At 37.1% G+C, this 23,340-nt stretch overlaps 2 protein-coding genes across 3 annotated transcripts; both read right to left on the reverse strand.

Moving 5' to 3' along the window:
* Positions 1-603: 603 nt before the first annotated feature.
* Positions 604-18,162, reverse strand: uchl5 (ubiquitin carboxyl-terminal hydrolase L5). The gene is made up of 11 exons (XM_060877655.1): positions 17,955-18,162; positions 14,249-14,312; positions 13,452-13,557; positions 13,035-13,160; positions 11,573-11,634; positions 10,026-10,156; positions 7,420-7,483; positions 7,220-7,322; positions 7,022-7,135; positions 6,360-6,458; positions 604-841 (listed from the first exon to the last, which is right to left on the reverse strand). The coding sequence occupies exons 1-11, from the start codon at positions 18,028-18,030 to the stop codon at positions 797-799; spliced, it is 990 nt and encodes a 329-aa protein (XP_060733638.1). The 5' UTR covers positions 18,031-18,162; the 3' UTR covers positions 604-796.
* Positions 18,163-19,734: 1,572 nt separating this feature from the next.
* glrx2 (glutaredoxin 2) lies at positions 19,735-22,889 on the reverse strand. Of its 2 annotated transcripts, none has more exons than XM_060864267.1 (4): positions 22,622-22,889; positions 22,326-22,386; positions 21,002-21,178; positions 19,735-20,606 (listed from the first exon to the last, which is right to left on the reverse strand). In XM_060864267.1, the coding sequence occupies exons 2-4, from the start codon at positions 22,383-22,385 to the stop codon at positions 20,448-20,450; spliced, it is 396 nt and encodes a 131-aa protein (XP_060720250.1). In that variant the 5' UTR covers position 22,386; positions 22,622-22,889; the 3' UTR covers positions 19,735-20,447. The 2 variants fall into 2 exon arrangements, with proteins under 2 accessions (XP_060720250.1, XP_060720242.1); XM_060864259.1 differs by lacking the exon at positions 22,622-22,889 and adding an exon at positions 22,471-22,605.
* Between the last annotated feature and the right edge of the window lie 451 nt (positions 22,890-23,340).

Below are 23,340 nucleotides of genomic sequence, written 5' to 3' on the forward strand. Positions count from 1 at the left end.
GGATTCAAACTCCCGACCAGTAGTCCAACACCTTAACCACTAGCTTCCACGTCCCCTTTTCCTTAATATGGCTTTTGCTTGCATTTCTGTAGTTAAGTAGCCTTTAAACACATCTTTTTGGTTCATTGAAATTGGAAATTTCAGCTGGATGACGAACTACACAGAAGAAAATCCTGAATGTTGTCCTGATCTGTAAAATCATAAGATTTCATAATACAAAATGACAATATAAAATCTTTTATGACTGTTTAACTAATATATATATATATATATATATATATATATATATATATATATATATATATATATATATATATATATATATATATATATATATATTACACACACACACACACAGTATATATATATTCTTGATTAGTTGATAGAATAATATAAATAAGTGAAAATATTTATTATTAACAGTTTTTGGTTGTCTTTGCTCATAAAATCTTGTTCCACTGCTTAAAAATTGAACAAACGGGTCTGATAAAGTTTGAGTCTGAACTTAAGTATATTTGATAACACTCCATTTATAAATGTTATTATAACAGTTAGCTCAAAAAAATCAAACCACACGAGTTGTGAGCAACAAGGGCAATAATATGAAAATAAGACATGGTTTATTTAAACATCTTTCTGCATGCAAACATGAAGTCTTATGAACATCACAGCGACCACACAAGTTCATTTTCTAGGTGTCAATTATTATTACTATTATTATTATTATTACAGAAGGCAAAAGTACATATTAAGAGATATTGTGGAAAATTACACAAAGTACTGCAGTGTGTTGATACTATTTTGCTTCTTGGATCTTTTTGGCACTTTGCTTTTCTTTAGCCTAATGAAAGAGAAAAAAACAACAACAAAAGGGTGTAAATGTTCAGGATGTACATCTGAACAGGATGTTATTCAAATAGATCAGATGACTTGATTTTAGGCTGTATATAGGGAGGACAACATGACTGTAGGGAAAAAATGTAAGCTAAAATGTCTCTAATGCCCCCTAGCGGCTGACTGTATTATAAATCCACCTTGCAAGTTGGTAAGTTCCCTGCCTGGGAATGGAACCGGCTTCGGCGGTGAAAGAGCAGGAGAGTTGACTTGTTAAAACTGAATTGAGTTTACTTCCTAAAGACATCCTAAAAATCATTAAATACAACGATACTGTAGGCTCAACAAATTCATCTCGTTTATCAAGCTGGTCAGATCATCATCCACTTTGCTCCTTCTTCTGGTCCAAAGCAGTTAAACTGTAAATGCTGTTTTTTCATATAATCCAAATGGTAATAAATTCAGAAAACTGATTAATTTCAAAAGAAATACCTGGATGACTGGATGAAATACCTGGTTAACTGGATGATACACTATACTATGAGTCTAGTTTCTCTCAAGGTTTCTTCTTTTTCAATCTAACTGTCGCCTCAGTCCCTTCAGGCTTGTTCGTTGGGGATAAATACAAACATTTAAATACAAGTCTAATATTAATCTTGAATTTTTGTATTATATAAATCTTTGTATAATATTAAACTTTTTGTATTATGTACACACGTGGACAAAATTGTTGGTACCCTTCAGTCAATGAAAGAAAAACTCACAATGGTCACAGAAAAAACTTTAATCTGACAAAAGTAATAATAAATAAAAATTCTATGAAGGTTAACCAATGAAAGTCAGAAATTGCTTTTCAACCATGCTTCAACTGAATTATTTAAAAAAATAATCTCATGGAACAGGCCTAGATAAAAATGATGGTACCCCTAACGTAATATTTTGTTGCACAACCTTTTGAGGCAATCACTGCAATCAGACAATTCCTGTAACTGTCAATGAGACTTCTGCACCTCTCAGCAGGTATTTTGGCCCACTCCTCATGAGCAAACTGCTCCAGTTGTTTCCGGTTTGAAGGGTGTCAACACACATTTCAGCACAGTTCTCTCTAGATTCCCTTGATAGTCTTCAGATTTCATTGTACCCTGCACAGATTCAAGACACCCTGTGCCAGATGCAGCAAAGCAGCCCCAGAACATAACAGAGCCTCCTCCATGTTTCACAGTATGGACAGTGTTCTTTTCTTGATATGCTTCATTTTTCCGTATGTGAACATAGAGCTGATGTGCCTTGGCAAAAAGTTTCATTTTTGTCTCCTCTGTCCATAGGACATTCTCCCAGAAACTTTGTGGCTTATCAACATGTAGTTTGGCATATTCCAGTCTAGCTTTGTTATGATTTGTTTTCAACAATGGTGTCCTCCTTGGTCGTCTCCCATGTAGTCCACTTTGGCTCAAACAACGACGGGTGGTGCGATCTGACACTGATGTTCCTTGAGCATGAAGTTCACCTTGGATCTCTTTAGAAGTCTTTCTGGGCTCTTTTGTTACCATTTGGCTTATCCGTCTCTTTGATTTGTCATCAAATTTCCTTCTGCGGCCACGTCCAAGGAGGTTGGCTACAGTCCCATGGATCTTAAATTTCTGAATAATATGTGCAACTGTAGTCACAGAAACATCTAGCTGCTTGGAGATGGTCTTATAGCCTTTACCTTTATCATGCTTGTCTATAATTTTCTTTCTAATCTCCTGAGACAACTCTTTCCTTCGCTTCCTCTGGTCCATGTTGAGTGTGGTACACACCATGTCACCAGACAACACAGTGACTACCTGGAGCCCTATATACAGTATAGGCCCACTGACTGATTACAAGATTATAGACACCTGTGATGCTAATTAGTGGACACACCTTGAATTAAAATGTCCATTTGGTCACATTATTTTCAGTCTTTTCTAGGGGTACCATCATTTTTATCTAGGCCTGTTCCATGAGATTATTTTTTTAAATAATTCCGTTGAAGCATGGTTGAAAAGAAATGTCTGACTTTCATTGGTTAACATTCATAGAATTTTTATTTATTATTACTTTTGTCAGATTAAAGTTTTTTCTGTGACCATTGTGAGTTTTTCTTTCATTGAACGAAGGATAACAACAATTTTGTCCACGTGTGTATATTATGTTCTGTAAAGCTGCTTTGAGACGATGTCCATTGTTAAAATCGCTATACAAAATTTGAATTGAATTGATTTAAATACACAATTAAATGAATTTGAATTTGAAGAATATGAACATGAACATTGATAAAGAGTAAAGGTACATAAATGTAATCCCAGTTCTATTGCCTGGCTCAAAGAGTTTTACTTTTGGCAGTGTAAATGAGTAAAGCCATGCTGTCCACCATATATATGCACCAGATCTTACTCTTCAAGTCTATAACACAAATATACCTAGACCAAAAAAAAAGTTCATCAAATTGAGATATAAGATCAGACGATCAACATGTGAATCTGAAATCTAATTACTCAGATGAGAGCTGATGCCACCTTGAAGCCCCGCCCCTTCCACCATCACAAGCTTGTTAATTGTTGAGTCGAAGTAACTGATTTAATACAACGGGTTTGCTGGCTAGTCCCATGGCACACACCCTGATGGCCTCGACAAGTGTTTAAAAGACACTGTGTAAAAAACAAACACAGTGGATATTGAAGGTAATATCAATTTTGACAACAGAGACCTGACTTTGTATTGGACTTAAATTATGGTATTTTCTACGGCTTTCACATGCCTGTGCAATGCGAAACATTAAACAGTACTTTATTCCTAATGCTGTCGAATCGCCAGCAGCTTCCGTGCTGAATGGATCAGTCATACGTTTTCTTTATTTGTTATTCAGCCTACCATTTCTGCTTATAGATTTATGTTTATATAACGCTTCTATGTATGGTCTTGGGTTCGGCTGTGTGTGAAATCGATTGATGACAGCCGGATTAAACCGTACGATTTGTCCGGGGAGTCAGATTCAAGTACGACACCCTAAAAGGACCTGAATTTGATTGGGATGAGACTGAAATGTATTGATGTCATTCGATTTGATCAATTTTGTACATATTATATGAACCTTTACGCTACTCAGAAGTGAGTAGCTCACGAGAGACATGTTGGAGACCCCTGAAACAGGCTGAAGTCAAAGTTTCAACTCTTCATAATCATTTGAAAAGATAATTAAATTAGATCACTGGAAAGTGATTCAATAAGAATCATTTTGCTCCTGTGCCAACACATTCCCTTTGAACAGCAGATCAAATGACACATACTGACGTCTGCAGAACAACAAATGTCACCCGAGTGCAAAAATATAGTCCATTATAGACAGATATAATGCTTTGTAAATGTTCACCTGAACAGACACTGAAGCACTGGTCCATTCTGACAAAATGCATGTACTTGCTTTGGTTCAATAGAATTTGCTGGTATTTAAAGCTAAAGCGTACGATACTCAAAATCTATCGGAAAATCTATTTACCATGTTAGGGACCTAGAGTCTCGTATGTCTTTCCGATGAGGAAACTGAGACGACGCAAAGGGTTTTTTGAGATGAGGGAAAGGTGGCAGGGCTCCTAAGGGTATGAGGTAATACGAAAGACTTTAAGATACAATCACGACAACTGTCAATTATTCAAGATTCGCACTGGCTCATTTGCTCTGATTTTTCTAGAAAAGGAAAAAATAAATAAATAATAAATATAAATAGAATTATATACAGTGGGTACGGAAAGTCTTCAGACCCCTTTACATTTTTCACTCCGTTTCATTGCAGCCATTTGCTAAAATCAAAAAGTTCATTTTATTTCTCATTAATGTATATTCAGCACCTCATCTTGACAGAAAAAACAGACATGTAGAAATGTTTGCAAATTTATTAAAAAAGAAAAACTGAAATATCACATGGTCATAAGTATTCAGACCCTTTGCTCAGTACTGAGTAGAAGCACCCTTTTGAGCTAGTACAGCCATGAGTCTTCTTCAGAATGATGCAACAAGTTTCTCACACCTGGATTTGGGGATCCTCTGCCATTCATCCTTGCAGATCCTTTCCAGTTCCATCAGGTTGGATGGTGGACGTTGGTGGACAGCCATTTTCAGGTCTCTCCAGAGATGCTCAATTGGGTTTAGGTCATGGCTCTGGCTTGGCCAGTCAAGAATGGTCACAGAGTTGTTCCATGGCCACTCCTTTGTTATTTTAGCTGTGTGCTTAGGGTCATTGTCTTGTTGGAAGGTGAACCTTCGGCCAAGTCTGAGGTCGTGAGCACTCTGGAAGAGGTTTTCGTCAGGATATCTCTGTACTTGGCCGCATTCATCTCTTCAATTGCATTCATTCCTTCAATTGCAACCAGCCGTCCTGTCCCTGCAGCTGAAAAACACCACCATAGCATGATGGTGCCACCACCATGTTTCACTGTTGGGATTGTATTGGGCAGGTGATGAGCAGTGCCTGGTTTTCTCCATACATACCGCTTAGAATTTATAAAAGTTCAATCTTGGTCTCATCAGACCAGAGGATCTTATTTCTCATAGTCTGGGAGTCCTTCATGTGTTTTTTTGTCAAAAACTATGCAGGCTTTCATATGTCTTGCACTGAGGAGAGGCTTCCATCGGGCCAATCTGCCATAGAGCCCCAACTGGTGGAGAGCTGCAGTGATAGTTGACTTTCTGGAACTTTCTCCCATCTCCTTATTGCATCTCTGGAGCTTAGTCACAGTGATCTTTGGGTTCTTCTTTACCTCTCTCACCAAGGCCCTTCCCCCACGATTGCTCAGTTTGGAGGCCACTGTGCTCTTAGGAACCTTGAGTGCTGCAGAAATTCTTTTGTAACCTTAGCCAGATTCGTGCCTTGCCGCAATTCTGTCTCTGATCTCCTTGGGCAGTTCCTTCGACCTCATTATTCCCATTTGCTCTGACATGCACTGTGAGCTGTAAGGTTTATATAGACAGGTGTGTGCCTTTCCTAATCAAGTCTAATCAGTTTCATTAAACACAGCTGGACTCCAATGAAGGAGTACAACCATCTCAGGGAGGCTCAGAAGAAATGGACACCATGTGAGTTAAATATGAGTGTCACAGCAAAGGGTCTGAATACTTATGACCATGTGATTTCAGTTTTTCCTTTTTAATAAATTTGCAAAAAATTTTACATGTCTGTTTTTTTCTGTCAAGATGAGGTGCTGAGTATACATTAATGAGAAATAAAATGAACTTTTTTGATTTTAGCAAATGGCTGCAATGAAACAAAGAGTGAAAAATGTAAAAGGGTCTGAATACTTTCCGAACCCACTGTGTAATATATATATGTTTATTTTATTTTGTGTAGTGATAAATCACACCAGTGTAAGTCTTTTTCAATGGAATCACCCACTCCAAAATCTTATGATCAATTATGATCTATATCCTGTATGAAAGCAAAGTCTCTGAGGAATGTTATATTATATTTACATTGTATATTATATTTTACTGACAGTTTTCAATCTTACCTTTTCAACCAATGGCATCAGTTGTTGATACTCAGCAAGAGTCTTCAGTAACTCCATGATGAACGGTAGGTAGTTGTGCTTTCTTCTAATGTTTTCAATCTATAATGATTTAAAAAATAAATAAATAATAAAAAAAAGGTTATAATAATTATAAATCAGCAAGCAATAATCTGTTAGGTCCAAGCACATTTATCCATATTAGCTTTATCTGTTGAGCAGGTGTTTGAAGATGAAGGTTAAGGCGTTACATTACTGATCGGAAGGTCATGAGTTCAAATCCCAGATCCACCAAGACTGCCACTACTGGGCCCCTGAGCAAAGCCCTTAACCCTCAATTGCTCAGTTGAATAACTGAATAATTGAAATAAAATGTAAGTCACTCTGGATAAAGGTGTCTGCTAAATGCCAGGGATGTGAATATAATTGTGATTAGGTACAAAAAAAAAAATCTTCAGCACCAACATGGATCATTTTTCACATTCATTTAATAATTGATATTAAATAAAACTCCCGTTTATTTGAAATTTTTTTTTCCCCAGGACATCACAAACTTAACCCACTTTCATGGCGAGAACATCTTCTGAGAAGGACGGAGAGTGGAGTGCAAATCATAAACACGACTGATGAAGAAGATGTAAGTGAAAAAAAAAATCGAAACATACTTTATATTTTTTTAATTTCTGGTTCTCCTCCTCGATCAGGAGCTGGTACTTGGCGATCTCTGACTGGATAGAACTCAAAAGATTTGCACTTTGGTCTGTGTCCATTGGCTCTTCCTGTAATCAGAGTGACATTCATATTTGAAGGCAAATTTTATTTAAAGTGTTTTAAAATCATTTCACAAATCAGCCAGCTCCTACCTCTGTTAGGTGAGCCTGTAGCTCTGCGATTTTACGCTCGTAAATCATCTTACGGTCCGATACGATGGCCATTAAATTGAAACGTATTTCTCCCTCACTGTATCTGAAAAGTAAAATTACATTCAGGATATAAAGAAAAATTTTAAAAGCACCACAAAAGACCAGACAAAGACAGTACTGTAATTCAGTCTGACACTTACTTTTGTATTCGTTTCTCAATTACTGGCCGAACTGCACTGATCCAATCTTCTTGGCTGCAAGTGCCTGTATGATAGCAAATGATTTAACACGTAAATTCTTAAAAATTCACTGACGTACAAATGGGAAAAAATAGAATAAAATAAAAATGAGCAACAGCAAAAAAAAATCCACTGGAAAGCAATTTAAAGATTATTCATCAAAGTTGCACCAAAATGAGGAGGATTGAAGTGAATTAAATGACGCCCGAAAGAACACTCGTGCGGCACAAGAAAAAAAAATCCTCGTTATCAGGAGAACATCTTAACATGCTGTGGCTGTCTGTGGCTGGTGAGGTGACGGTAGCTGACCGTAGTTATCTGTGAGCCAGTGTATGAGGAAGAGGGTAAGATAACGGTGTAAGAAGCTGTGTGATGCAGCACGGACAGCTGTCAGGGTGTCTTGAAGTAAAAATAAGTGTTAGCATTCATCTCATTGGAGCTATAATGTAAATGGGAGAGCTGGCAAGTGGGCTGGAATTACTTTTTTGGATCTGAGCATGTGACTGGGGAAAAGCTTGTGTTTTTTTTTTTTTTGGTAGTTGTAGAAATATTAAGTGTTTAAAAAATCTAAAAATTATATATACACATGGCTAGTGGTTAAGGCGTTGGATTACTGATCGGAAGGTCATGATCCACCAAGCTGCCACTTCTGGGTCCCTGAGCAAAGCCCTTAACCCTCAATTGCTCAGTTGAATAATTGAATAATTGAAATAAAATGTAAGTCACTCTGGATAAAGGCATCTGCTAAATGCCATGAATGTACATGTAAAACCTATTCAATTAAACCACTGGGATATGAATCTGCCCAGTTTAGAGGCATAAGGCACACACAACCTTTCTGACTGATTTGTCTCTAGTTTGTGTTTGTTAGGGTCCTTGCACAGGAAGTCCAGCTCCTCTGGGATGGAGGAGGTTTGTGTCTCTATGGTCACTCAGCACTATACAGTAGATACTAGGTAACAGGCCACTGCAGAAGGAGAGCTGAGCAAGGCTGTAGAAGAGCAACAAGAAACAAGACCAGCATCTACTACTTTGTGCAGTGAGAAACAGGAAGATCACTGGGGAGGAATATTCTTTTGGAGGGTCACACAGACCTCCATGTGCTAGACAATGCTACCCTTACTGCTGTTAGGTACTGGGATGTATACCTCGGAGCCAACGTCAGACCTCGCGCTGATGCAGTGGGTTCCTTCAGGTTCCCACATGACATTGGCCAGCCTCACATGGCCAGAGTGTGTAGATGCCACTGACTGGCCTTTACATTACCAGACTTGAATCCAACTGCGAACCTCTGTGGCGTTAGGTATCGGAGCAGCCGATGCAACCAAGTATCACCACAGACTATTCAGGAGCTCACTGATGCCCTGATGCAGGTCTGGTAGGAGATCCTCCAGAACACCATATACCATCTCATCAGGAATATGAGATCACCCCAAATGATGCCCACATTTAGCCATTAGTATTTTCAAATTTTGCCTCTGAAACTGTTCACTTCCACTTGTATAACAGAGTATGAAGATCTTGCCCAAAAAAAAAACATAAAAACACAACACTAATTCACTAAATTATTGAACATACAGTTACTGAGTACATCCAAAATACTTCATACTTAGCTGTTGGGCTTTCGATAAGGTAATGAGCCTAACATGCTTAACAGAAATGATCAAAGAAACACAAAATCAATGTTTTAAAATTGTCCAGTAATTCAGTCGAATTCCGCACAAACCAAGAACAAACAAAACTAGATTTGTAAAGTTCGTCGCGACAAACTTTGATGTTGGCTTTGACGAGGCAAGTATTCGCAAAGGCCGGTGCTTTTTGGAGGCAAGTGGACAGAAAGATAGGGTGCCAAAACATTTGGAGGCAAGTGGAGACGAGCATGTGACGTCATCCGAATTCTCCTGAGGAAGTTCCCCTCATTGTTCTGAGTGTTTTGATGTCACATGTCCATGTTGTAAAAAGTTTTTTGATTTTGCATAATTTGGGGGCGGGGCTGTGGCACAACCGAAAGGCCAGTCGGTACACCAATTTAAAACTTTGTTCAGAGTGTCACCCTAAAGGAGCTGGCCGAGTTTGGTGTAGATAGCTCGAAAGCTTGCTGAGTTATAAACCTCCAAAGTTTATAATGGGAGTCTATGGGAAAAAAGGCCACTTTGAGACCCGGTACCGGAAGTACCGGTACTCAGATCGCTTGGAAAAGTAATAGCAACAAACTTCAGACCAGGGTCTACAACATATCCGAATTTGGTGCATGTGGCTCGAAAGCCCTAGGCCGCATTAAATTTTATAAATTTTTGTCTACGCTGAAATAGGAAAACAGAATGTTGGCTTCTACAAAGCCAACAAAATTAAAATGTCCGAAAAACAGCACTTATTGTGTATCTTCATTTTATGTTTTTTTTTTTTTTTTTGCTCAGAGTCAAGTATAATACTTTATTTAAAAATAATGTTCATCATTAATTTAACATGTGTACGTTACATGCGTTATAAACAGACGCAGATTCGACTATGTAAGCAATATAATGAGGAAGAGGGGAAAAAAAAAGGTTTCAGTTCTGGAACTTTACCGAGGTCGATAGGTCCTTCGCGAAGTCCGTCTAATTCGTAGAGTCTACCGTTTACAGGAACATAGCTCACGAAATGGAAAGCGTCTTCATCTTTTGCCGATGACTTAGTATCAAACTCAAACATCTGCTGCCTGCAAAGGAGAAATTGAGAAAAAAAAATCTTTCTATAATAGCACTTGTTGGGTTCTAGTGTTAATTTCGTCAGACGAGACGAGACAAAATATGTTCGTCAACAACCTTTTTTTTTTCATGACTAAGACGAGACTGCACCACTGACACCACTGCAGATGACAAGACTGCACCACTGTCCAAAAACTCTGACTAAGACTAAATTAACATGCATTATTGTTGACAAAAAAGACAAGACGAAAATGTTTTGTATAAAATAAAAAATCTCTCATTTTCGTCTACAATTGTCTCTGCTTTTTCATCAGCTGTTACGCCTTTAAAATATTCACGAGTTTTAGTCAAAAAATTGTAGTCTTTTTTTAAAAGACTACAATTTTTTGACTAAAACTAGACTAAAATGACGAGACTTTTAGTTGACTAAAACTTGACTAACAAAAAAAAGATATGTGAATGACTAAATATGACTAAAACTAACAAGGACATTTGGCACAAGACTAAGACTAAATTAAAAATAGGTGACGAAATTAACACTATTGGGTTCACAAATACCACTAAAGGAAAATATTCTAGCAGTAAAGAACTTAGTTGGAACATTTATAGTAATTTTTTTTATTATTAAAAATATTTTTAGATATATTCCTGCACCAAACACCGTAACAAAGACATTTCATTTTAGAGCAATTATTTGGTGTAAATATTATATTAATTATTATATTAACCTTGTTCGTGTGAGCCCTCTGTATCTTTTTTTTTCTTTTTTTAAGTTATTGTCACTTTACAGTAAATTATTGTGAACCGTCTTTACTAAAAACAAGATGTGTTGTGTGAAGCATGTACGTTTTTATTTTATGCAATAGATTAACTACAATAAAATAAAAGAAAGAAAGAAATGAAAGGTCCGGTATTGACTCGGCTTGTTCCGGTGCAGTCGACTTTCTTTTTTCTGAACATTATCAAAGTTTGGCTATAGCTCGGCTGCGTTAACTCATGATTAGCTTGAATCTCGACAAGTTAGGACTGAAGTAGTTTTTTTTGTGCGAGTTTAAGAAAAAAAATTAAATAAATAAATAAATAAATAATCTCAATCTTTAATCTGATTGGTCAGAAAGCTTTAACAGTGGTTCTAGCTGTAAGATGAACGAAATGATTATATTGATGGACATATAGAATAAATTCCTAATAGTTGTGTTTCTATAGTAACAGCTGACACACAGGAAACTGCATGGTAGACGATCCACAATCTAAATCTAATAATAAATTTTGCTAAAAAATGTCAATACATAATCATTACTGTGATACTTTTTTTGTTATGTGCCATTTACATAATATTTATGGAAGAAAACTAAGGGAATGAGCTACGAAAGAGTTTAATAGCACGGTATTATGGTGGGTTATGGAGTCAAGTTGAGATGCTTTACCTGGCAAAGCCGTTGTGAACTTGTCGAATTACTTCAGAGTTACTGAGTGCGAGACCTTTCATCTTGAGAGGAAATGACAAAACAAGAAAAAAAGACAAAGGAAAAATATATTCAGATAATAAAAAAAATTCCAAGAAAAAAAAAACAACAAACTTTCAATGACAAAAATTTCAAAGTTCAAGTTTAATACAGTGACAATTTCCATTGGCTTTCATGTGTTTGAAACTGATTAAACTTTATATAAAAAAAATATAAGGAATAAATAGTGAATAATAGATCAAAAAACACCTGAAACCAGACAACCAGAAATAAAAAAAACATTTTCACATTCAATGATTTTGGTTCCAAAACAAACAAAATACAAGGCAGAATATAAACTGCTACACTGTGTATAAGCAGCAGATAGGACAGAGAGATTTTGATCAGAGTCCTAAGATCATGTGAGACTTTGAGGCAGACTATAATATATCATTACTAGGGCTGGGCGATATTGCTGAAAACTGTATCACGATATCAGTGTTTCATATCGGTCGATATAGATAATTATTGATTTTTTTTTGCCCCATTTAAAATAAGGACCAGGATAAAAATATATTACATTTAAACATTTTTATTTTAAACTTAACCTTCCTCTGATCATAATCCCTTCAGTTATTAAGACAGAAATGTCAACAACCATGAAAACTCAAATAATTATAATGTAAACATGAGTCTAAAGTCACAATGAACACTTAACAATTATCTCTTAACATTTAAGATGCAAAATGAAAGAAAATGTAAGAAATGCTTAATAAAGTGTAATAAAATAGTGCAAAGTGTTAAATATAAACATAGAGAAACCTGAGAATTTAGTGCAAGTTTAGTGCTAGGAAGTTCACTAGCTGTTCACCTTCTGGTGAATAAAGTGTTTTAAAATATGTGCAGTGTTTTGTAAAAATAAAACTGGGGTAGACTGAGATACATCTGTAATATAAAAAAACAGTACAGTAACATTGTTTGAAATATAAAACCTGCAAAAATATGAAAAAGTAGCTGACTTTTCCTCATTTATGTACAATTTCCTTGCTCGCTGCGGCGCTCATTTTCTGCTTATCAGTTGCTGGTTACTGAAGAGGAATCCAGCAGACCAGCACAAGACAACGATATGGCGCAACCAAAAAGATACAGTTACATGATTGGCTCTCACTCCCTATGTTGCTAGGTTACCAGAGAGTGAGTTCCTTTGTTAATGTAACCAAACTTGCTTCGCAACCCGTTTTCTATTGTTCTATTGCTATTGTTTTTAGATTTTATATTATTTATAACATGATGTTCTGTAGCCCTAAAAAAAAAGCCGACTGCTCAGAAAACTCGGCGAGGGTCTGGACACTGGAAGGACTTACCGGTAGTTTCCAAGCCATCAGTGAACCTTCTACTATAGTTCTCATGTCAACCGTATAGGAAAGTAAAAGCTGAAACTTACTGCAGCATCGAAGCTTTGTGAGAACTCTCTGAACTCTGTCAGCGTTTCGCCAAGTTCCATGTCAGGATGAGAGCAGTTCAGCAGCACGCTGACGATGGCTTGGGTCGCACATGCGTTGTTGATTACCTAAAACCTCAAGAAAACCAAGCTGGATCATTTCCCTGGGATTAACATAAACTACGTCAGATATAAACTGCGCCATTGATGTGTAACATGACAAAGTTGGTGGATTATGTATTTTCCTATCACAGCATAGAAATATAGAAATGATAAAGAGTATAATGAATATAAATCTGTGATTTATTTTGTACCCGGTGCTGCTGTAATAGACAGTGAATCAACCCTTTCTGACCTATCAGAACAGAACAGAACAGACCAGTGTGATGGTTTAACCGCATTCAGTACACCAAAATATACCTGCTTTGCAAAAAAGATCTGGTCGAGCCTCGAATCCTGTACGATAGATCCAGCTGGTTCCTCACCAGGTTGCCATTTGAAGAGAAATATTAAACCATGAACTGGTCTGGAATACAAAATCATACAAAAAAAAACAAATAACACGTGTGTTAGATTTTCCAACCGTTACCTTGCGATTAGTGTTTGTACGTGTAAACATGTCACTCTGCTATAATCCTCTTAAATACCTTCCCCATGCTTTATTATACCTTTAGTAAACATGCATAGATTTTAGTTCTTATTAATGACATCCATAGGTCCAGATGATTCAGAGCCCCAGCATTTAGTTCGTATAAACATCCGTCGCCCATAATGTTAAAAACGCTTTAATATGACCTTCCTTGTGAAAGAAAAAGGCGGCGTGTCTACGATTTATGTAACCGTTTCTGTTGAAATACTGCAAAGATGGAAAGGGGGATTCTGTGAAACAGAAAAAGGAATCAAACACTTCACATGAAGGGAAAAAAAAAAGAATAAGAAAATCCCCCACATGGGCTTGTTTCTGGGCTTCTATGTGTATTATATGTGTGATGTAGTTTTGTTAAATTTGGCCACCCTGATTAACAAATTACCCAAGAACACATAAATGGGATTTCAGTAGGTCAGTTAATGTGAGAGCTTAAAAGAACTTAAAACTGTCAATTAGACCAGATTTTAATCAGGAAAACTGCCTTTTGTCCATTTTTGAGTGACGCCTTGTAGTGTAGTATTCTGATGTTCTAACTAAGCTCTTAAAGGTGTTATTCATTACACATTACTTCAGATTTTGAAAGTTCTCAGGCTCCATGCTCCAGATTTCTTCAACTTGTGCTCCTTTGCATCCTGGTATTATAAGAAAACACACAAAAACAAAGCTTTAAACAATCATGCTTAGAATTTAATTTATTTTTTATTTTAGGACTGATCTAAGTCTAGACATTTTTACTTGTAATTCAATATTAACAAATTGACTTAATCCAATCAGCAAAACTTTATTAAAGCACTAATATATCGCAACATGAACCACAATAAATGTGCACACATGCACAATGTTTGCATAATAGGAGAATTAAATGGATATTTAAATTGGCGAGTCTTTATTAGATTAGACTTTCTCTATACTCTAGCAGTAACGTTAAGGTCTCCCGTTACTCCTGAGGTACCAGTGATCCTGGCTCTTTCTTCTCTCCGGACCTGCCTGATCCAGCCTACAGCCTTACATCTACCTGGAGCTAAAGACCACCATGAGATTACTGTGGATGCTGCCATACAGACACCATAGATGAGCAGATGTGCTGTGGATGTTTCTCGGTACAAGTCGATGGCCAATGACTGCAACACAAGTTTCAGTTACTGAACAGTTGAGAACAACAGATGTTGGAAATCTCACATGACTCTGATGCTCATATACATGTAGCATAGCTTGACTGTACAGTTACAGAAGAGACGTTATTCACAGTCGCACTACTCAGTGTCTCCCAGGTGAAGATGGACTCAAACGTTCTTACACACGTTTTGAGGTTTTCTTTCCTTCTCTATCTGGTGGTGGAGGCACCAAAGGACTGACTGGGATTTCTTGCTTGTCTAAAACTCAAGATGGAATCTGTAATACTTTACCACCAACACCACAAGGTTGTGTCCTGACCCTTCTGCCCTACTCTCTTCACCTGTGTCATCTCACAGCTAAATGTCTATCAAGTTTGCCAACAACAGAGTGGTTATGGGCCTCAACTCCATCATCAATTGTCATCAGCAGTGTGTCAATACACCCCACTCGAGAGCCCTGTGGATAAAGTGAGCAGCTTTAGGTAGCTTGGAGTACACATCTCTGAAGACCTGCTCATATCCAATCCCAGGTGAACAATTCCTCAACAGCTGGTAGAACAACCGTTCTACCAGCTGCTGAGGAAATTCAGGGTCTCCCCAGTAATCCTGAAAACGTTCCATACTTGAGCTATAGAAAGTTTACCAACTCGGTGGATCTTAAGACTGGCCCAGAATCTGCTCAACCCAGGACCACAAAGCCCTTCAGAGAGTGAATTGGCTAGCTGAGCTCATCTCCAGCGCTAACCTTTCGACATGGCATTTACGCCAGGAGACAGGATACCAGAGCTGCTAAAATCATCTATGAAACACTCTGTTCAGCCCGGTGCAATCAAACAAGCACATCTGTAGTCTGATGACTAAAACCAAGAGGCTCAGGAGAGCAGGCCGTCAGACTCCAACACGAACATGTCCGTAACACAGATCCAAAAAGACGCGCTGTCACTCTGCACTTTGTACGGCTACTATTATTACATGTAATACAACTGGACATTGTGTACATCGCTACATTTGCACATTCTTACAAGATTCAATTACTTAAGAAGGAGCAGAACAGGTTTATACCATATAACCCATATAAACATATGCATGTCAAACAAAACCTTAACTCTAAATACGCACACACGTCCGGATTCGTAGAAAACATACTCCAATAGAAACTCGCTCCTCTTGTGGTGATTATTTGCTGTCTGGATGTGAGACATTTATCACAGGAAGTATATTGTTATGTCAAGTCAAGTCGAGAAGCTTTTATTGTTATTTCAACCATATATAGCTGTTGCAGTACACAGTGAAATGAGATAATGTTTCTCCAGGACCAGGGTGTTACATAAAACAAAGACAGGGCTAGGACTTAGTAAGTAGTCATAGGTACATAAAGTGTATCTATGCAACTTGGTGCAAACAGTGCAGGACAAGACAAACAAGACAGACAAGACGGTGCAGGACAAAAAAGACAAGACAGTGCAAGACAAAAGGACAAGACAGTGCAAGACAAAAGACAATAAAAAATACAAGACAATACACAAAAGACAAAAAGACAGAAACAGCACAGACCAGTATAAATACTGTATGTTCAACAATATTGCGTGTGCAGAAATCCGATGAACACACTAGTATTATAGCAGCAGTTACATGGGGTATTGTAAAGTATTGTGCAAAACAGCAATCGACTGAAATGTGAGATTTGATGCATGTGCAAAATACAGTGTGTAAAACAGCATGTAAACAGTTTGATGGATGTATATTGGAAGAGTGTGTATATGGTGTGGGTCTGTGCAGTCCATACAGTGCGTGATGTGCGTGTAGGAAGTATAATATATTACACATTTCTGTGGCCATTGATAAACTAATCTAATCCAAATAAAGCTTTATACTGTAAGAGTATACATTAACTTTACACCTACACCAAATACACACACTTCCGATATATACCATCAATCTGTTTACATGCTGTTTTTGCACAATTTCAGTCGTTTGCTGTTTTGCACAATCCTGTACAATACCTCATGTAACTGCTGCTATAACACTGAGTTCATTCTAGTATTTCTGCACATGCAATATTGTTGTACATACAGTATTTACAGTGGTCGGTGCTGCTTCTGTTTATTGTCTTTTTTGTGTTGTCTTGTAATCTTTTGTCCGCACTGTCTTTTGTCTTGTCCTGCACTGACTTTTGTCCTGCAATGTCCTTTGTCCTGTACTGTCTTTTTGTCTTGTCCTGCACTGATTGCACCAGGTTGCACATATGCACTTTATGTACCTATGACTACTCACTACTACTCACTAAGTCCTTATAGCCCTGTCTTTGTTTTATGTAGCACCATGGTCCCAGAGAAACGTTGTCTCAGTTCACTGTGTACTGCAACAGCTATATATGGTTGAAATAACAATAAAAGCTTCTTGACTTGACTTTGTTAGGAAAACCATCGTCATTAATTAAATTAACATTTAGAAATTTTATTTAGAAAGTATTTTTCAAATCAAGGGTCTTTGGAAATTGGTAGATTTTTATCTATTGTAGTATAAAATGTGAGTAGATTAGTAGTTAAGGTGTCTATAGTCTGTAGTTAAGTAGTCAACCTTCTGTTCTACCAATCATAAGGTTGTGAGTTCGAATCCCAGGTCCACTAAGTTGCCACACACAGTTGGGCCCCTGAGTGAGGCCCTTAACCCTCAGTTGTATAAAAATTAGAATGTAAGTCACTCTGGATATAAAGGTGTCTGCTAAATGCTGTAAATGACTAACAAGGCTCATTTTTGTGTACATTTCCCTTTCAGGGTCTTTGCGCATGCGTGGTACAGATCAGCGCGCATCCTCGCCAATTAGCGAGTAAAATCAGACCAGAACACCGAAATAAAACGCATTAAAGACCTGAAATGCTCAACCGAAAACATCTGAGGAGAAACAAATTCTAAAACTGACTTTAAACCTAAAAAACAATCGCAAACTCAAGGCCACAAACTAAGCAGCAGCTTGATTTCGAGCTGCATCCCAAACCCGAGCGGCTAGTTTTGTGATGCTAATCCTCATGTAAACAGTATAACAGATAGTTCTCTCGTCCTGCGTTAACACTGTGTGTGATTAATAAACAGTGTGTGTGGTCCTGGGGCTCTCCTTTAGCGTGCTAAACTAGCTCAGGAAACACAATGTTTACTCACCAAAGCCTTTTATCAGTTCTGTGAAAACTCCAGGGTCACTTTCCATAAGACACCACTCTCCAGCACTTCCTGCCATTTTTTATATCTTACTTAATTAAAGCACACTTACTATACCATGTAGTAAATAACAGAAATACTAGTCAGGGTTAGTAAAACATTCAAACACTGGCAAGCACTCATTCAGGAACGAACCAGGCTCTTCTTAGCGCCACCTGCTGATCTGGGGTTTAGCAAACAAACATAAATGGCCATTTAGAATGACATGAACCAGTTTTGGTTCATCATCCTGGTCATCCTCATACTCACATGGAATGGTGATGATTTTATCTTATAAATCTTATTTATCTTATGTATATCTGTAATCTGTATATCTGTATCTGTAATGCTGTAATAATAATGTTTTATTACTGATGAATAATATGTTAATGTGAGCTATAATTTCTCTGCACAGCATGAACTTAGGCATCTTGAACCAAGGATCACCGCTTCACCCACCTACGTTATGTTCTCCATGGCATTCACTCTGTATACGGAGACTTCAAGGAGTTTTCAAATGTTTTCTCGAACATTGTCCCTTGTTCTGATAACCTCCAGCTTCTTGGTTACTTTGATACATGTGTATGTTGTCCTTCAACGCCTCTTGTCGAGAGATTTTGTACAATTTATACTTTTTTAATCTTATTCAATCAGTTTTCCTACACACAAGCTCGAACAGACACTCGATCTTATCTTCTCGTCAGGCTTGTTTTGTTTGTATCGTCGATCAAAGTAACTAAGTGGTTAGACTTACTGTATCAGCATCACATCCCCTATGGAGTGCCACAAGGTTCAATTCTGGGCCAGTATTATATTCTTTATACTTGCTCCCACTTTGCTCCAGGTTTGAACACATATTACCTGTATTACTCCACTGTTCACCATTTGAATACACTGTACGGTTATAAAATAAATTTTTTTTGGTTTGCTTTTAAAGCTTTCCACAGACTCACCCAATATACATTTCAGATCTCTTCCACCTTTGCTTTTCACGTTACTAACCAGTCCCCAGACACGGTGATAGGTTCAACTTATTTTTTTTAGCAATCATTTGTTTGCATATTTATTTACATATAATTACCTGTTACCATCTTTATGTATTTTTCCCCTGTTATGGCTGATGTGCAGCACATTGATCAGCACCTGTGCAGTTTTTGATTTGCATATAAATAATTTTGCCCTCGACCTTGAATGTATTAAAAAACACAATCACAATCATACTACTGTTCTAATCTCTTCTCTTTTGTTTTGTCTTGCGGACGTTTGTTGCTGAATAAATGTTTCTGTGACCTTCTCTTGTGTCTCAGAATAAATTCTTTCCCATACATTGAAGATTAAAGCATTTCTAATAACTGACTACAAGATTTACTATTTCAAAGATTTGAGCATTTTGAGTATTTTCACTATGGACTATTATTTAAATCCGGCTTGATTTCATGAGTTTTCATAGTTAGAGCAATATTTCTAATAATAACTTTTCAAATAAATGAGTAGAGAGAAGTTTATTAATCCCTGAGGGTAAATTTTGATCCGTGAAAGAAAGAATAGAGGAGATTGTGAATTAAGCAAAAACGTTCAACTTGGGCTCATCAGATGATAACACACTTGCATTTTGTTGTTAGCAGGTCCTGCTACAAGAACTTGAATTTAACAACACAATATAAAAAAAATCTTTTTTCCCCCTCAATTCAGTCCTTTTCCACACCCGATGTAAAAAAATAAAAATAAATAAATAATAATAATCTGTAATGACTCAGGTCTTTAATGAGAATATTGTTTTATAATAACTGTATATTCAACTATTTTGTGTAGATTAAAAGTCAATAAACCAGTTCAGTTCAATCCCAAAACATTCCTGATGTGTCTACACTTGTTTGTGTTCAGCAGAGTACCAAGTGGCAATATAAACAATATGAGTTGCTCTGGTTTACATTACATTGTGTTTTAACCTGGTTTCGATCTTTGTACTTTCCGTTATCTTTATGCAGTGAGCATTTAAGCACTGGGTTCAAACAGAGGCGATTGTTACCTTATCAGGAATCTGAACTGAATCAAAGGTGGATTTTATTAAGCAGCATCTCTGAACATACATTGTAGCTGAATTTTGCCACTCAATTTTGTCTTTCTAATTGATGACCTTGTGATAGCAAAAATTCTTTTTCTTTTTTTTTTGGATGATCAAAATTCTTCTGCAATTTAGCATCAGGTGCATCATGTTAACCAAATCTGTTTAAACCACAACCACTAAACATCCCTAACTGTAAGAGGCAATAGTATGCAGAAAAATGCAATGACTGCACTATTACTTTATTTTAAAAACTATACAAAATTAAATAGCTGAGGTAGGACCACTTAAATGAAAGTACATCAAAATAATAAATGCCTGATGCTGGTCACTAGCTTTTTTCCAGTTCTGGTATGCAGAAGGACTAAAATCGTGCATAAATTATAGAATAATTATGAAGTGTCGTGCCCACTCCCTGATCCCTCTGCAGCATTATTCAGGCAGCACGGGTTACACATCTGAATGAGCGGCACCAGTTTTCCCTGTTCATGAAGCTGCCGTGTATCAGATCCTCCGCCAATGCACCGTCCATTGACAAAAACTCTTGGAACCTGACAGACAGAAATACAGAAAGAAAGAAAGAAAGAAAGAAAGAAAGAAAGAAAGAAAGAAAGACGGTTTAAAAGCTGTTTAAACCATTTCAACGCACATTATATGAATTGCAGTTGTTTTTTAATGTAGTTCTGCCCCGTATAAGCTATTTAACATAACAGATGTTTATTTACAGTCTACATGACAAAAATAATAATAATAACTGAATTTACCCAAATGAACCAGTTCAAAAGTTTACATCCCCTCAAACAGGATGAGCCGGGTAAATTTTCATTATTTTGTGTTCTGGGAGACATGTAAATATCTTATATAGCTTCTATAGGGCGGGACTAAATGAAGAAAAAACTAAAATGACTTGAAACAAACACTTAACACTTGCACAAGGAATAATTACCGTTTTTGCACCGGACATTTGCGTTAAAGCCTCTTGAAGCTGTTGGCCGTCACGATGTTCATCCAGTTCAATGACCTTATACGTCGCTCCTATTTGATTAAAGACGTTCTTGGCCATCTTGCAGTATGGACACGTCGTCTTGGAGAATATAACAACGCAGTTATGAGACACCACATCCTAAATGGAGAAAAACAATGGAAAAAAATTACTGACCACAGAGTATTTACATCCAAGTATTACAAATAAGCCTTATATACATATAAAATATTAGGTTAGTCTGTCCAATCACAGTTCAGGAGGGTTGAGGGGCTGTTATTCCTAAAACTAGCTAAAACTCTACACTTCGAGACTGTTCACATCTTGACTACTGCATTTCAAGTTCATTGAGGTATTTTACACAGGCAAAGGGATGAAAATTGTCATGGCCCAAATATACCTGTGGAACCAACTGGATGATATAAGTTATAAACATTCAGTCCCTCAACAGATGTTCCTGGTGTTATTGAGACAAGTTATTAAGGAAAAAATACACTGCTTGAGATGTTAATGAAAGTCCACACAGAATAAACTTTTACATCCTCCCCCCATATCAGAAAACTTAAAACCTGCTACAAAGCACTAACACTGGAGACTCCTTTTAAACATGGATTATGTAGATCTGTCCATCCATCCATCCTATCACTACACAACCTTTAATGCTGGCCCTGCTTCTACTCATATACCAATATACAGGATGCATAAAGAAAGATTTCATAATGAAATGTAATGTGTATGTGATTAAATAAAGTCTACTGGAGTAGCACAAGGCACCTTAGACAGGGCAAAGGTCACTCACACGCTACGGACAATTTAAAGATGGCAATCAGGAGGAAACCTGGTCTTAGGGAAAACATACAAACTCCACACACAGGACAGAGGTGGGAATTGATGCCCTCTGCCCCCTTTATGTGCAAAATCAGTCCGAGATTACAGTACGTATTTATTTAATGAGCACTAATCGGTGTAGGTGTTAGACATCGACACGTTTCTGTTCCCAAATCTTAACTGACCACCATGAATTAAATTACTTGTTATAAATATATTAATTTTGATAATGGACTGATATTTTTCACTGCTGGAACTAAATAAAAAAAAATTCACAGGCTTGGTGTGGAGGGGAAACACCTTTATGTGTTTGGGGGGAATGGGAATAAACACCTTTATGTGTTTGGGGGGAATGGGAATGGGACCTTTAGGTGTTTGGGGGGAACAAACACCTCGGGGTGGGGGGTTAACACATTCTGGCAACAGAAATACAAAATCAGTGAACAATAATCATACTCACCTGTATAAATTGAGTACATGTCGGGGTTGTAAACCTCCCAGCAGACGTGAAGTTTCCCATCCTAGACATATGACGTTAAGATTAGTTCAGAGTCACTCAGGCACCAAACAGCTTTACTAACACAAATGAATGTAAGGAAATAAACCTTGCTGGACGATATGAGAAGCATGCAGCAGGAGCAAATAGTATAAAATGAGTTAAAATTAAGAGTTGCCCATTATTAACCTGAACCATTCTGCTGGATTCGACAGTAAGACCAAAACAGTCTGAAGAGGATTTACAGCTTATGTGATTACCGTGAAAAGGATCCTCAGGTACAGTCACTGGTCAGTTCATGAGCTTCACTGGTTTAATGAGTCAAACGCTTGTAGAAAAGCGAGGAAGCTCGTTGGACAAGATTTACTGGGATCTACTGACCGACCACTCAGAGGTCATACTCTATTAAAAACCGTTATAAACCTATACAAAGTTAATGACCTCTGAAAAAAAAACTGTCAACTTTTTTTACATGTTACATAAAACAGCAGCTAAGTTCACACGCTATTTTTCTCTCTCTTTTCTCCTGTATTATATAATTTATTTTACTTCCGCCGGAATATTAGCAGGATTTAATTTTTTTTTCAAAATAAAAGTCTCGCTTCGATTTCGATACATAGATATCTACCATAGATATATATACACTAGATGTCGCCTTGTATAGGGCAGTACATTTGAGCGAATGCGTCAACTGAGCCGCCATCTTGGTACGGAGACCCCCTCCTCTTAATGCATTAGGGTCAATGTAGGCAAAGAAATAAAATCACCATAAATCGTCATGAATGCGATTTCTAGTTTTTTTTGGTCGTTCCAAAGGTCAGACATGTATTAGTCATTAAGCCCAGAGAAAATTTAAGGTTTTGATATTAATATAATCTACTTTTTCACAATATAATGCATAGTGCTAGTAGGTGTAAGTTTATTAGTTACATTCTTCCACTTGAGTAAACTTCAAATGAACAATCACTACTTACCTTAT

Source organism: Tachysurus vachellii, chromosome 1 (assembly GCF_030014155.1).
Source record: "Tachysurus vachellii isolate PV-2020 chromosome 1, HZAU_Pvac_v1, whole genome shotgun sequence".
NCBI lineage: Eukaryota > Metazoa > Chordata > Actinopteri > Siluriformes > Bagridae > Tachysurus > Tachysurus vachellii.

What these genes read in the sequence shown, in the direction of transcription:
- uchl5 (XM_060877655.1), bottom strand. Translation starts at nt 18,030, where the DNA reads ATGGCAGGAAGTGCTGGAGAGTGGTGTCTTATGGAAAGTGACCCTGGA. An exon ending in CACAAAGCTTCGATGCTGCA is followed by an intron (nt 11,635 to 13,034) that starts GTAAGTTTCAGC and finishes TTTCCTCTCAAG; the next exon opens with ATGAAAGGTCTCGCACTCAG. An exon ending in TACAGGCTCACCTAACAGAG is followed by an intron (nt 7,136 to 7,219) that starts GTAGGAGCTGGC and finishes CTCTGATTACAG; the next exon opens with GAAGAGCCAATGGACACAGA.
- glrx2 (XM_060864259.1), bottom strand. Translation starts at nt 22,559, where the DNA reads ATGGTTCAGGTTAATAATGGGCAACTCTTAATTTTAACTCATTTTATA. An exon ending in CATGTACTCAATTTATACAG is followed by an intron (nt 21,179 to 22,325) that starts GTGAGTATGATT and finishes TTCTCCATTTAG; the next exon opens with GATGTGGTGTCTCATAACTG. An exon ending in AAATGTCCGGTGCAAAAACG is followed by an intron (nt 20,607 to 21,001) that starts GTAATTATTCCT and finishes TCTGTCTGTCAG; the next exon opens with GTTCCAAGAGTTTTTGTCAA.